Below are 16,102 nucleotides of genomic sequence, written 5' to 3' on the forward strand. Positions count from 1 at the left end.
TAGCTAATCAACAATTTCTTTGCATTCTTTCCTTGTATCTCACATTTATCCTCCCCTGTTGTTACTTTTAGAAAAGTCACTGCCTTTCAAGACTAATTCACTGCGAGACAATAGCCTAGCTGGGACTTCCATTTTGCAAGAACTTGTACAAGTTTAGCCCTCCTTATTTACTAATGCAGTTAGATTTCTCCCCTTCCTACCTTTCAGACTATACAATCATGTCTACCCACCTTATTTAAATTAGTTTCACATGTATTTCTCTTTCTTGAGCACTTTCTACCGTTCACTTTCCGTATTAGCTCCTAACAATTGGCCTTTTCTGTGCATTGTTTTCCAACTGCTGATGTTCTACATATCCTTTAGGAAAACATTCACAATTCTAACTATCTAATGAGCTATCTTCTGTCAGATATTTTGATTACCATCTATTTTTAAAATTTCCCCCTCTAAACTGGTTAAGCACTTGTAGCACTGTCCTTCTGTTGTTCACTGATTTGCTCGAGCGGGTACCAGTAACATCTCCGTTGTGAGAGTTGTTGTTACTGTTTTTGGCACATCGAATATGCCACAGGGAGCTTGCCAGGCTCTGCCATGCTGGCAGGATACTCTTGATAGCTTGCCAGGCTCTTCAAGAGGAACGGTGGAATCGAAACCAGGTCAGCAGCATGCAAGGCAAATGCCCTACCTGCTGTGCTATCGCTCCAGTCCTGCTATCGCTCCGTGTGAATGAAATACCATTTGAAATGTACTTGTACTGTTAATACTTACAGTTTTTCTAACTATCTGTATCTTTTTTTAGTCATTTCATTCTTTGAATTCGGAGAGCTTGTGATGTTTAGTAACTTCTGTGACTAATACAATGACTGGTACATAAATACAAATTGCCTCTACATGATCGAATTTCTCTTCATTTATCTAAGTAATTCAGACTTAGTTATATGCTTTTTTTTGAGTCCATGATCAATCTATTTCTTGATCTTTTCCTAACAAAGGTTGAAACTGCTTGTTAGAGGGAAATATCATAGATATACTGAAAAATTCTCACAGATCATTCATAATAACTACATATACATGTATGGTAGGTCATTAGTGAGTTCTTGTTATTTAATTAGCCAAACATCTTGCTAATAATATCGTGAGCCAAAAATAATATAAGCAAAATTGGTAGGAATTATAAGTTGTGAATCATCATTGTTGCACTCTAATAGAAAGATTTTTTTCTACAGAAAAATAACCATACAAAATTCTACATGCATTAAAACAGGTCTCTTCATTATTTTGTCACACATAAGCTGATCAATGGGCTGGAGCGATAGCACAGCGGGTAGGGCGTTCGCCTTACAAGCGGCCAACATGGCCGACCCGAGTTCGATTCCTCCGCCCCTCTCGGAGAGCCCGGCAAGCTACGGCAAGCTACCGAGAGTATTCGATATGCCAGACACAGTAACAACAAAGTCTCCAATGGAGACGTTACTGGGCCCGCACGAGCAAATCGACGATCAACGGGAGGGCCTTTACCTTTACGTTTAAGCTGATCAATAAAAAGTTGTATCATAAGAAGTAATTGATTATGGGGCTGGCGCCATAGCACAGAGGGTAGGGCGTCTGCACCGCCAGGAGTAATTCTGGCCAGGAGTAAGTGCAGAGCCAGGAGTAAACCCCCGTGCATCACCAGGTGTGACTTAAAAAAAAAACAGCAACAAGTCTCACAATGGAGATGTTACTGGTGCCCGCACGAGCAAATCGATGAACAACGGGAGAACAGTGATAGTAAAAAGAAGAAACACATAATAATTTTCCCATTCAAAATATCTTCTTTACATATTTATTATGTTTAGGAAATTTCCTTTGTATAATGTTCATATCCATCAGAGGCTGAAATGTATTGGACAGTCCCATATAAGTAGAAGTTAAGTTAACCAGCTTTCTTCCTGAGAATATAGAAACAGCCATAAAAAGTAGTGATGTTTAGAGACTAGCATATGATGTGAATCAGCAGTCTGTGACTGCTGTAGAAGTTTGTCAACGGAAGGCATGTATGTAAGTAGACTGCCCTAAGCAGTTAGTGTGAGATTCCCTCTGTGACAAAGTCAGCATAACTCAAGAATCCCTTTGTATGTTTTTATGGTTCTAGATTCCAAGACTATCAAACAGTTCACCAGTCCATTTAAATAGATACTTGGGAATGGTTTTTGCCTCAGTATTTATTTGTACCTTTGTTATATGATATTTTGTTTTCTCTCTTTGCTTACCTACAGTTTTGACATAGCTATAGATTTTTGATATACATAGAGCCTCGTAGAAATAGGCATTTCTAATTTATCTCCAGCCTACTTCCATAAATGCTTCAATTATGGTATGCAAATTAATATTTTAACATTGTTAAGCAGACATCCTGATGTATTATCAAGAGCACTGTTTTTAGAGTTTGTCATTAATTATTAATCTCAGTGACCCTAAGTCATGGTGCAAATTCAAAGTGTCCATGTTGTAGCTGTACAATGGGAATATTAAACACAAAGATTTTCTGTGTCTTTTCTAACTTTACCAGTATGCAATACTTTCAATTATACATGTTTACCTTTTTTTTCTGATTTCCTTAATTTCATTTCAGTGATTATCTTGAAGCCTCTAGCATTTTTTTCTGACAAAGTATAATTGCACTTATACATTTTATCTTCAGGGCTACAGTGAACATAATAAATGAAATCCTGTGTGTCACTATGAGCTACAAAGTCCCACACGTAAGCATGAAACATTATTATTGAATATTTAAAAATTTTCTATTTCTATATTTTTAAAGGTTCATAATACCTAGATAATACCTCAGTGTGCAACCACCAGAGGGAGACAAGTTCAGATTATATTTCTTCTTGAAACATAAAATCAGTTCATTGACATAAGCACATTTGTTTTTAAATCAAAAGGAATCTCATTATTGGCAAATATGTTCATTTCTCATGTGATAATGTTTCATACCGAATTTTTGAAAAACAAATGAGAATGAAACAAAGAAAAATCACTAGAAAAAATATAGGGGAAAGGATCGATTTTTGAAGATACAGTCTTTTTGTGTATCAGTATATTAACCAGTCCAGAATTCCTCTGTGTATGTATGTGTGTGAGTGAGTGTGTGTGTGTGTGTGTGTGTGTGTGTGTGTGTGTGTGTGGCCACACCACACAATGCTCAGAGATTTTTCTGACTCTATACTCAGTGTTCACTCCTGACAAGGCTCAGGGATCACATGGGTTGCCAGGGCTTGAACTTAGTTCCTATACATGCAAGGCAAGCACCTTCCCTGCTGTGCTATCTCCCTGGCTCTTAGTTCAGGATGCTAAAAATATTATTGTATCTTTTGTCTGTGATTTTTTTTACATATTTAATCTAATTTTCCCTGATACTAGTTTCTTAATCCAACTTCTTCCAACTTCTTCCCCTGGCAACACAAATACACACTGTAACCTCTGTTCTTCCTTTTCCTCATTTTCCAAGTTCCATCAATTCCTTTCTGAAAGTCTTCACATCCTTACTCTTTTATACTGTCATTGCCCTGTAAACTAATTTAATTACCTTATACTTGTGCTGTTTTGCACAACTTCTTTGTAACCATAACCGTTCTGATGGCCTTTGACTTATTTCCGTCTATCTCTCATTGCAGTGTCAGTTTTATTCTTAAAACACGGGTCTGATTATATCACTTCTTAGTAAAATCTTTTGTTGGCCCCCTATTCTATACAAAATAAAACCAAACACATTCGCATGTCCATCAATCTCCTCACAGATACAATACATAGAATCAAGTCAAGTCTAGACTAACTTTCTCCCATTTCTTTCATGTATCCCACCCCATACCGTCTTCACTGATGTAAAGTCTCGAGAGATATATTTGATGGGTCAGTGTAATTAGAAGGTAATGTATGTCTGATAAAAAAAACAGTTATCTTTTGCATCATGTTACCAACAGTTTTTTTTTAGTTTCCTAACTAAACTTGACCTCAACTTTTCCATTGGCTAATTTTCATAATTTTCCTAATGTGCTAATATTTTATCCCATCCATCCAAATCCTAAAGTAGCCTCCAGACTCAGAGATAACAAAATGAAGTATATGCTCTTCATTTCAGCATTTACAACTCTTCATTACATAGCTTTTTTCCTCCAAAATTCTCATCCTCCTTCCCCTTTGTAATTCAGATAAATCTTCATCTTGTTTTTGCTTCTGGTTCTAGCATCCATGGTCTTTTCATCAGATGTTACATTCATTCATTCTTTCTTTCACAAAGAGTTACCTGAAATTCCACTTTATCCAAGAGGTCTCTATTTTGATTAATTTTTATCTATCTTCATTGTATTTCTATGCTGCTTGCTTTTTTTTTTTACTTAACAGTTACTCATGACCCATTTTGTTTTCTGTTTAAAATACATTCACCCTATTTGTTCTATCCTGGTTATGAGGAGCTCCTCTCAATGTGAGCTCTGATTTTATTAATTTGCATTACTATTGAGATCTTTTCAGCCCCAAGACCTCTAATCATTCGCTTTACCAGATAAAACTGCGTGGGTGGTCGTGCGAGAAAGTATCAAGGATAATTGGCTTTATGAGTTGATTTTGTACAAGTTCAATAATGTAGAGCATGTGTGAAGGGCCTGGGGTTATAAAGGCTATTTGGACACATATTCAGCAAGGTCTTCCCTCACAGTCGCACAAAGGCAATGTGTAAGTTGTGTTGATTAACTTTCTCCATAAATAAATTTACTTTTATTTCACAGAGTTTATCACAGTGCCTGTTATATGGTAGTTCTCAAACATATTGATTATTTTAATGAATTGTGTATACAGGGCAGTACAATTGATGAGACATATCTTGTGATTCTTCTTGCTCTCCAGTATGCAGTCTTTCACATCATTACTAAAAGCAGAGAGAGCCAGGAATGTGATTTATAAATAAGACAGGATACTTTTAAGCACAAAAATTTCTGAGACCCTTTGAATAATATAATGACCTAACACTTTTGCCCTGTAGCTCAGTACTGTCAGCAAACTCTTGGGAAAACATATTAGTGTTATTTACATGATTTATAGCCTCAAGATATTTAACTAGGCACTTCATTTAGATTGAGCTAGATAGCTAGTGTCTGCTAAATAAATATAGATATGTAAGAAAATATTTAGTAAAGTTTAGCAATTAAATAGCATCTGCTCATTTTAAGAGACACTCTTTCATCCTAACAATACATTTTGTGCTATTTTATTCACATGTAATAACCATATTTAGCAAAATCTGTATCTGACAAATCACAGCAACACAGGTTTTTTATTGTTGCTGTTCTGTTTTTCTGACTAACAGGTGTAAATGACACTGCGCTTGGAATTCTGTCCGTGCTTATTTGATGAGTACTGACTTCCTGTATTACTGACCTCTTATTGTTTAGTTCTCACACTCAGAGAACCAGGCAGGCTAAGGAGAGTATCCTGCCCGCATATATGCGTGACTAGGAACACCTGTAAAGGTGATCAGAGGCTGCCCCCAAAGCCTCCATCCCTCTCAGAGAGCCTGGCAAGCTAACCAGAGTATCCTGCCCGCACTGCAGAGCCTGGCAAGCTACCCGTGGCGTACTCAATATGCCAAAAACAGTAACAATGATGGTCCTCATTCCCCTGACCCTGAAAGAGCCCCCAATATGCCTTCGGGCTACACTAGCACGTGACAGGGATGAATGGAGACTTTACTGGCGCCCGCTCGAGCAAATGATGAACAATGGGGTCATAGTGATAGTGATAGTGATAGTGATAGTGATAGACTTCCTGTAAGGACACATAAAAATTAAAACAGTACTGTCATAGACATTGCTTGCATGTGAAAAAAATACCTGGATCACTTATGATCATTGCTAACACTGACAGTCTTCTGATAGAATGGTCTAGTCAAAGTTGCTTTTCATTCGCCTCCAGCCCATAGTTAATTTTTTATATTAAATGGTGTTTCTAAATATTAATCGGAATGCATTACCTTTCTTTTACTGCACTCTAACTTTCTAAAATAAAATTTTAACTGTTTATCTTAAAATCTTTACAGTATGAATCACACTTCAATTTCCAGTCTCCTGTGCTTTTTTTAAATTACCGACCAAAAGTACACAAAAACTATTATTTTGTATAGAACATACTCATTCCTTTCTAAAACACTTTGTATATAATTGTTTCATCTGGGAAGGATGAGAACTTTTTTAGATGCCTACATAATATGATATTAATGATATTGCCCTTACTCTCAACACAGCTATATTACTATATTTTTTTGCCATGCCATTTGCTCTCCAAAACAATTTTAGCATGTACTTACTTGTCTAGTTTTCATTTCTTCATAAAGATTTTGTATTATATGAAAGCAGAATCTTCATCTTGATTTATTACCATATCAGTAAAAGTATATTGAATAAATGAATGAACTATAAACTATGAAGTATGCTAGAGTATAAGTTGCACACCTGTAGTCATTCATTTCCCCCTCATGTTTCTTTGGCCTATTTTCTTATTGTAGGAATCCAAATCACTACAGCTACCAGAAATAGAAGATATGATTGCCTAATTATCTTGTATAATGATGTATTGGGCTGGAGTGATAGCACAGCAGGAAGGGCGTTTGCCTTGCACACCGCCAATCTGGGTTCGATTCCTCTGCCCCTCTCGGAGAGCCTGGCAAGCTACCGAGAGTATCTTGCCCGCATGGCAAAGCCTGACAAGCTACCCATGACGTATTTGATATGCCAAAAAATTTAACAACAAGTCTCACAATTTCTTGTGATATGTTACTGGTGCCCACTCGAGCAAATTGATGAACAATGGGAAAACAGCACTACGGTGCTACAATGATGCATTAACTTCATTCCATGGTGAAGATTCTGCTACCACCAACTATTCAGTTGTTGCATGCTCTTTTGATATCGGAGGGCAATATCAAATATGAAATAAGAGAGCAGCAATAATACATGTGTAGCATTACTTGGACAGTTCCCCCTTCACATCTTTGGTGGCAGAGTGTACAAATCTACAAAACGGGAAGGTCCAGTTGATAACACACATATATGAAACAAAGTTTTAGCAAAACCCATATTGCAGCTTAAGAATCTCAAAAACATTGTGAAAACTTTAACAAATACAAAAATTGATACTTTTCTCCAAGTGGATGAGTGAGCAAAACCAGTGACCAATATGATTACAACAAAGCACAAAAGAATGAAACTAGAGGTAAATTGTAAAAAAGTGATTTTAATTATATAAAGTATGAATTTAGGACTCAATACTGCTGAAGGTTTTCTGAAAGGATTTGAACAATATTGAACTGATGAAGTTGATTGAGTTTGTTGGGCAGTCAAACTCATGGAAATGAAAATTCTGTATTCAAAGAAGCCATATTTCAGTGAAATTCCTACTGGTAGTGTCATGCCTTATGAGTCTAAACTGAGATACTTGAATATTGTTAAATTGCCATGGAATCACTGAGAACAGCAAAGCACAACTCCAAAGTATTAAAAATTCTGCATTTCTGGTTCATATGGAAATGCTAATTTCACTTAGGAAAGTGCAGACATAACATTATTATGATTAAAACTTTACAACTGTAGAAATCTAGAGTGGTATGTTAATAATATTATAAGCATGTATAGCATAAAATGCCCATAATATGGATAAATTAATAGTACATTCCAGGCGGCATCTGGATTTACTCTGAGCCCACTACCTTACAAAACTAGAGAGAATAATAAAAGTTTTATGCTTCTTAGGGTGCTCAAACATCAGCCAGTTGTTTTTTCTTTAGCATTTGTCCCTGGAGAGTACAGAATCTTCTAAAGTTTCTTTTAGAAAGGCAGTATGTTATTTTAAAGTAGTAGTTAAGATCATCTTACCTGGGCAATGATGGCTGTTTCATATGGCTAACAGCTATACTTGCCTCACAAATAACCTAAAAGTATGTTCATTTTTGCCAGCCCTCTTGGAAGAATGTATATAGTGGTTTAGAGAAAAATAGCTTCTATAAATTTTAGTAACTTAACTATTTGTTTCTTCACTGCATTTTTGGCAATACAAGAAGTGTGAATTATGGAGTAGGTCTGGAGGAGTGATCATTAGGGTCTCTTATAAATTACCGAAATGTGCATTGACTATTTGGTTTATTTGAATGTATTAGATCTTAGTTAGAATGGATAAGAAAAACAGGAGTCCACAAATGCATTAATTTACTTGAAAATGGTGATATATGTCATGTAAGTGAGCTTGTGCATAAAGCAACTCCTGTATTCTCTTTTGTTTGTTTGTTAGTGTTTTGGGCCACACCCAGCAGTGCTCAGGTCTTACTTCCAGATCTTCACTCAGGATTCATTTTTCGATGCCCTCAGGGAATCATATGTGGTGGGAGGGTTATATCCCTGGTCAGCTCTGTTCCAGAAAAGCTCCTTGTTGCCTGTACTATCTCTTCAGCCCTCCTCTGTTCTTATTTTCATCAGTTTTTATGAGTTTCCTTTGGGTCAATATTTGGATTAGACAGTTGTATATGAACTGACATTTGAACATAAATAACAAATACTAAACAGCAACTGATAGAATAATGCCGTAATTTTAAAATTATTCAGACTATCACTCTGAATTATCAAATATTCTGAATTAGAAGAAAAATAGGTATAGTCTTCTTTTTCTTTTTTATTTATTTTCTTTTCTATTTTATTTATTTTTGGGCATGGGTGATGGGGTGCAGGCCAAACCCAGCAGTGTCAGGGCTCCCTGCTGGCAATAAGGTAACCTAATGCATCAGACAAAATTGAACTAGAGTCAGCTGTGTGAACGGCACAGATTAAGCCCTGTACTATCTGTTTGGTCTTGCAGTTATCTTAATGTGTTTTCCTTCCAATATATAAAAGTCAATTTAATAATAATAACCAATATATTTATTTTGACATAACTATTTACAAGTGTTTTAATTGTATTTATCTACAGACAGGTGCATTTATGATTCTATCCTCTCAAATAGATAGATAATATGTGTCTGGTATAATTCTAATTTGTAATCCTAATTAACTCTACATATTTTTCTCAGAGTTATTATAAAGACAAGTCTAAGATCTGACCTATTTCCTATAATGTCTACATCCCTGCTACTTCTGAATGAATTATTTTGTACCCCAACATGTGAAACATTATGCTTCTTCCTAAAACTAAACAAATTCTACTGATACCACGAGATTATGTGCATAGGTATTAGTCAACATCTTGGATAAACATCTTCTGGCCAAAATATGCTACTGCACTATTATACTTCTTTTTCGCTTTAGAAAAAAAAAGCCCTCCCTTTATTTGAAATGTAGTATTCTGATATTAAAAGGAACACATACTCTTAATATTGCTGATCCTTCCTCTCAAAGCATCTAGATGGCTGTGAGGATCATACTTTCACCTAGTATGAACAGTAAAACTAACTGATCCAGTGACTACAGTCCCTTGTTCTTTTCTAGTGGGCCCAGTTCCTTTTTCCTTCATGACATTTTGGACATACTGACTTTCCAAAGCTACATTTAAGATAACCCTTCATTTCTAAAAACTCACAGATTTCCAAGTCTATTGGTAATAATGGAAGAGGGCTTCTGCTCTATTCTCACAGTCTTGATAAAAATGTCATTTTAAACTCTTTGTTTTGCAATTGAAATACATTTTCCCACGGATATAGAAAACCAAGAATTTTTATTTTTATGGTTCAAATAACTTCTTGACTTATCCATTTACCTTGCTCCTGGTTTCTAACAACTGAGTTATAAATTAGCAATGGGCCATCCTTGGTTTTACACAGGGACCCCCACCAGCTCCCCCCACGTCTCAACCCCCACCAGCTTGATTTATGTAAAAATAACATATAGAATAATGATGCATGTAAAATTTTATATATATATATGTATGAGCAATAGTACAGCGGGTTGGGAGATTGCCTTGCATGCGACCGACTGGGGTTCGATTCCTCTGTCCCTCTCAGAGAGCCTGGCAAAATTACAAGAGTATCCCGCTTGCACAGCAGAGCCTGGCAACCTACTCGTGACGTATTCAAAATGCCAAAAACAGTAACGACAAGTCTCACAATGGAGACGCTACTGGTGCCCGCTCAAGCAAATCGTTGAACAATGGAAGGACAGTGCTACTGTGCTATATAATAATAATAATAATAATAATAATAATAATAATATAGAACAGAAAAAATTACTTAAACTTTTCCAGTCTTAAATTTGTGACAATTTAGATCCTCACATAATCTGTGAGATCACATCTAGTGTTTAAGCTGATAAATGTGCAGCACAGAAATTCTTTGAATATTGGGGAGAGAGGGGTCTTATAAGACATGGAGTCAGCATAGTAAGTGCTTAATTAGGTCTTATACTCTGGTGAGGCTTGATAAATTCCTAAACATATACCTTTTTCTAACTTTTCAAATGATCTTAGTTAATAACTTGATAATCTGGGTATGTGTACTAACTTGTATGCATGCACTTGAACTATTTATGGAAAAGTATTTAAGTATTTTGTTTCCAAATAGGAGAAATAGATTGCCTAATGAGATGGATAGGAATGATAATTACATTTGTATCACTTGTTTTTTGCACCCTGTGAATTCCTGAACTGTTCAAATGAACAGTAACATTTTTCAAAAAGAAAAGAACAGAAAAAGTCCTTGATGAGTCCAGCACCATCTTACAACTTCAACATAAATTTCTGAGGGATGCCAATAGTTTGAAACCCTCACATCAGTGACTAACGGTTTAAGACCCTTATGATCTGTATCCCTTGACTCTCATGGAGCAGAAGGCATGCCAGAAGATGGTGGCCTGCCCCGCTGTTCACTGGAGTACTTGTATGTCCTCTTAGTGTCCCCCCCCCCCCCTGCGGATAATAAGCTTTCTAATATACACATTTCTTTCCCTGCCTGTGAACATTATGAGAAGCCCTGGCCCCCAGAAACTTGGGTGGCACAAGCAATGTGATATTTAAAAAGAAACCCTTAATACCATTCCTCACGTGGGGGTTCCTGGAGAGGGAGGTTGATTTAGGGATCAGGGATCAGCTGCTGAGGCTGGCACTTGGAAAAGACAAGCCAAGCATTCACGCCTGAGACCACTCAATACCAGCATTGTCTTTAATCCATCTTTCACGAGGGGGCTCCCAGAAGCGGGGGTGGGAGGGTGGATAAAAAGGAAAGAGAGAAAACAAACCTTTTTAAATTTTACACAAGGAAGTGCAGCAGAGGGAAGGAGACCCTGAGCAGATCCTGAGCATGACATGCAAAGACACTTGCCAGGAGCATTCAGTTTGGAAATCAACTTTTAATCTGGGACTCCACTGTCAAGTTTTGCCTTCCCTGTCCCATGGTTCAGGACTGGTCCCCTCCACCCTCCACGCTCCCTGTCTTTCTGGGTTTCGCTCTCTCCATCCGTCCTTTTCCTACCCCCACCCCCACCCCCACCCCTCCTCCCCCTCCCCGGGTCTTTTACAGCGCTCCTTCTCCCGCCCCCCTTCCTCTTGGACGGTACCCTCTCGGCTCGCTCCCTTCCCTCTTCAGGAAACCAGCCAGGCCTCTGCTGGAGCCGTTGTCCTGACAACCCCAAGGCGCATCAGCCTTTCATTGAGGCTGGCCGCTGCTGAAGGGGGCAGTTGTGCAAAGCGAGGGGCCACGCCGAGACGAGGGAGGGGGAGATGACGTGGAGGGGCTGGAGAAATCCGCGCGGGCGGGGGGAGGTGCCGAGCCCCGCGAGGGAGGGAGGGACGGAGGGAGGGACGGGAGAGAGAAGCAAGACCAGGAGGAGGGGGAGAGGACCCGGCTGCCGCCGCTGCCGTGTGCGTGGCTTGACACTCCCCGCCCGCCTGGGAAAGTGGCATCCCGAGAGGAGCGAGCGGCTCGGCGCAGAGCCCGGCCCGGAGCGAGCGCGCAGCATCTTCCCCGGGGCAGTTGCCCGCATCCCGCTTCGCAGCGGCTCCTGGCTCAGCACCCGCGTGCACTTGGCGCTCCTGGACTCGGGCGGCCCGGCCCGGCGCGGCTCTCCCGGGGGCTTTGTTGAGTGCTGCCAGGGGGGCGGCAGCAGCCCGAGCCGGCCGGCCGAGAGGCGCGTGCAGGCGCGGACTCAGGAAGGACCACCGGGGACCGGCGGCCGCCGCGCTGCCCGCCGGTGGATGCACACGCGCTGCCCGGCGCCCGCTGCCCGCACTTCTCCTGCCCGGGGTCCCGCGGCCCCGCACTCGGCCTGGACACGATGGTGGCCAGAGTTCGGCCGGATCGGAAACAGTTGCCGCTGCTCCTACTGAGACTGCTCTGCCTTCTCCCCACAGGACTGCCCGTTCGCAGCGTGGATTTTAACCGCGGCACCGACAACATCACCGTGAGGCAGGGGGACACGGCCATCCTCAGGTAGGGCCCTGGCGGGCAACTTTTTTTGCTTTTTTTTTTTTTTGTGCACGTGTGTGTGTGTGTGTGTGTGTGTGTGTGTGTGTGTGTGTGTGCTCGTCTCCAACTCCAGTTTCCCATCCTGCAGCCGTGTGCTGTGTGTTCTCCTGTGCGCCTGGCGCGCGTTTGCTTGCTTGCTGGCTTGCTTGCGTGTGTGTGTTGAGTGTATGTGTCTGATGTGTGTGTGTGTGTGTGTGTGCTCTTCTCGAACTCCAGTTTCCCATCCTGCAGCCTTGTGCTGTGTGTTGCTTGCTTGCTTGCTTGCGTGTGTGTGTGTTGAGTGTGTGTGTCTGATGTGTGTGTGTGTGTGTGTGTGTGTGTGTGTGTGTGTGGAGTGTGTGCGCGCGCATGCCTTTTACTGGCTGGGCAGAGGTTTCTGCCAACACATTTCAAGGGAATTTTCTGGTTCTTGTCAAGGGTCCAGCAGCAGCGTTGGTTAAATGTTGGTTCTTAGGACCTTGCTTGTCTTCCCAAGGAAGTCGAACTTCCCCCACGGTGTTGATGACATTTGGGTTGTAATCTTGCTTTTGTAATTGCCGGCTCGTAATTCAGAGTTTTGGAGGGGGGAGGTGCTTCTTGGTGAGGAAAGAAGAGTTGTTGAATTGTGGCTCTCAGAGAGTGGTACAAGGTACCGCAATCTCAAGTGTGTGTGTGTGTGTGTGTGTGTGTGTGTGTGTGTGTGTAGAGAAAGAGAGAGAGGGGAAGAGAGAGAGCAGAGAGAGAGAGGAGAGAGGAGAGAGAGCAGAGAGAGTGGAGAGGAGAGGAGAAGAGAGAGAGAGAGAGAGAGAGAGAGAGAGAGAGAGAGAGAGAGAGAGAAACACACACAACACACACATCAGGGCTCTTTGCTCTGCCCCAGCAATAGTTCCTTCTTTCAGATAGGGCACTTGGTAAGGATCTTCTCATTGATATTCAGGGCAATAAATCAATCCTACAACTTTGGTTGATGACTGAGCCTTTTCTGGATTGTGGCTGGAAGTCAACATAAGAATGAAGAGAAGAAGAAAAAAAATGTGGAAATTGCTGATACTTAAGAATAGGACTAAGAAGCACAGAGGTTAGGAAAGAATTAACCTGGCATAAAATGCATATTTCAAATTGATTATTGACCTCAGAGCCTTATCTCTAAGCAGCTTTGCCAAACTCTGAAATATAATTTGGGATTGAAATTTGGAAATGAAGAGCCCCAAGTCCTTGGGAGTTTGACCCCTGTAAGGGAGTGTGAGCTACAGAAACTCAGAGGTAACCCAACCTTAATCCTATTTATAAAAAGTCCACACCTGTTTTCCTCTGCTTCTCTCTGTAGCCTCTGTAAATACCCCTGTCCTTGTTACCTAGGTTTCCTTGAATTTATATTAAACGTGAAGAGAAGAAAAGAAAAAAACAAAGAATGGAAGAAAATGTTCTCCTTCGAGATCCTTTAAAATCTCATTTTACCCAAATAAAATAGTCCAGTGTCAGTCTATCTAGCTAATATTGCTTGTTGTGGCAATAAAAAACACTATATGATAGAAAATAACCCTCTAATCTGTGTGCAAGGAGCTGATAGTGCATAAACCCTGGGGCATCAGGGAGCTGTTCTAAAGCAGAGCTGCCTACAGCAGCAAAGTTTTCTTTCCTTTTCTTAGAAATAAATTCGGTTGGCTGTCACACTGTCCTGCTTTGGGACCTCCAGCCTTGTTAAAGAGCGAGCAGTGTGTGTGTGTGTGTGTGTGTGTGTGTGTGTGTGTGTGTGTGTGTGTTGTATTATATGTGTATTGCTATGCATTATCAAAACAGTGCAAATGTGAATGTGTAAGTGTTCCTCTCTTCATTTCCTGAGCATTGGCTGATTATGAATCCCAAGGATCCTACCATCCAAAGCAGATTTTCCCTTCCAGCTCTTTGGCCTTGTAAACCTCTGTGTGATTTTCACACACATGGAGTAATAAGATTCATAGAGTAATTTATCTGTTTGCAAAGGGATTTGGACACTACGCAGAAAATGTTTTTGCAAACACCTAAGCATGGCATCTCAACTGTGAACATTCCTACTCTCTAGCAGAATTAACCCTTTAGTGTGAAGTGGTCTGTATAATTTATGCGATTCAATGTATTTTAGCTTAAAACAATATTGGAAAATAATATGGAGAACACGGATGCTTTGGATGCATGCTTTTTATTTTAATTGTCCAGGAACTTTGTAAGCTTCAAGTCATCATTGTTTCCTAGGCTGTGAGTTTCAAAGATTTAGAGAGGCACGTGAATGTTTATTGGGAAGAAAATCATCTTACATTCCCATGTAGTGTATGGATGTTTTTGTGTCTGAGTGGCAGCCTGACTATGTAAACCTCCATATGTAACAATGTTTCCATGTGTCTGCGGCTCAAAAGAGATGAATTAGCTTTAGTAGACATTGCAGTGTGGAAATGAGGGCACCGAGAAAGGGTATAAATATAGAAACAGTTATACCCTGGGAAAGGGAAGATAGCCAAACAGAGCGTGCAAAGAAGTCACCTGTGAGAGTCCAGTTCTCTCCTGGATCTCACCTAATGTGCCCTCTGTCTATTTTCTTTGCCTTGGACAGGCTTTATTTCTGGATTGGTAGAGCTCTATCAGAAGTAACTGTGGAAAGAGTTCCCTTTGTGTTCTTAGCCGACCTTCTTCTCAATCTCTTTAACTGAATCCAGTACGCTTTGTGGGTCAGTTTCCTAGTGAAGAATGGTACCCTTGCTTTCGCTTTACAAGTCCAGCCTGGGAAAGACTGGTGACATTTCACTGGGAGCATGTGCTTCCAGGGGAGGAGAGGAAGGAGAACTTGATTCATTGGAAGCCACAGTAGATGTTTGGCACCGAGTAAGTGAAATGGCAAGGGTAAAAAAAAAAAAAATCCTCTCTCAGTGAGTCTGTGACAGCCCTGAATAATCTGAAATGACTGCAGGAGACAAGGGAGGTTTGTAACTTTGGTGGTCCAGTACCAAGAGCTTGACTGACTTCTCAAAGCGTTTACCTTTGTAATCTTAGTTCCATGAAACAAGTGTCTCTTTGGGAGACTGATCATAACTGTAGTATAATAATCATTTTTATGCAAACATCCATATTGGTAGGCAAATGCACATTAGTTTTGAGATCTTGATTAAGAGTGACTCTCTCTTTGGGAAAAACTAAGATTATGCTAGGGAGGTGGCAAAACTACATAGCGAAAGAGAGAAGAGAGAGACAGGGAGAGAAGAGAAAGAGAGAGAGAGAGAGAGAGAGAGAGAGAGAGAGAGAGAGAGAGAGAGGGAGGGAGGCGGGGAAGATAACTCCTAGGAGTATCAACATAACCAAGTTGTTTCCCTAAAAAGATTCTAAACTCTATGTGATTCTTTATGAACTCTTTTAAGAGCTAAGGTAAACTGCATCACTGTCTTCCATCTCAAAAGTAAAAAAATCAAAGTGTGATACATAAACTCGTTATAGTTACAGCCACCAGCACCCGGGGCTCTTTTCTCGATCCACTGAATAAAACTATGTGTTATATTCGCATGCACAGTAACATATTAGGAACACTTTACTTTGACTGGGCTGGGAAAGTCTCATATTTAAGTTTTTTTTTTATTGAATCACCATGAGTTATAAAGTTACAAAGATATTTGTGGTTGAGTTTCA

The 16,102-nt window shown here is 40.1% G+C and overlaps 1 protein-coding gene across 3 annotated transcripts in view; it reads left to right on the top strand.

Annotated features, from left to right (window-relative positions):
* Positions 1-16,102, top strand: part of LSAMP (limbic system associated membrane protein) — a 1,342,850-nt gene that overhangs the window by 555,642 nt on the left and 771,106 nt on the right. For 2 of the 3 annotated variants that reach the window (XM_056109461.1, XM_056109463.1), the window contains exon 1: positions 12,192-12,436. In XM_056109461.1, coding sequence (XP_055965436.1) covers positions 12,282-12,436 — 155 coding nt within the window. In that variant the 5' untranslated portion in view covers positions 12,192-12,281. Of the gene's footprint in view, positions 1-12,191; positions 12,437-16,102 lie in introns of those variants that run through there. The other variant, XM_056109462.1, reaches the window with a different exon arrangement.

The sequence above is a fragment of the Sorex fumeus genome, unplaced genomic scaffold (assembly GCF_029834395.1).
Source record: "Sorex fumeus unplaced genomic scaffold, SorFum_2.1 ptg000265l, whole genome shotgun sequence".
Taxonomy (NCBI): Eukaryota; Metazoa; Chordata; class Mammalia; order Eulipotyphla; family Soricidae; genus Sorex; species Sorex fumeus.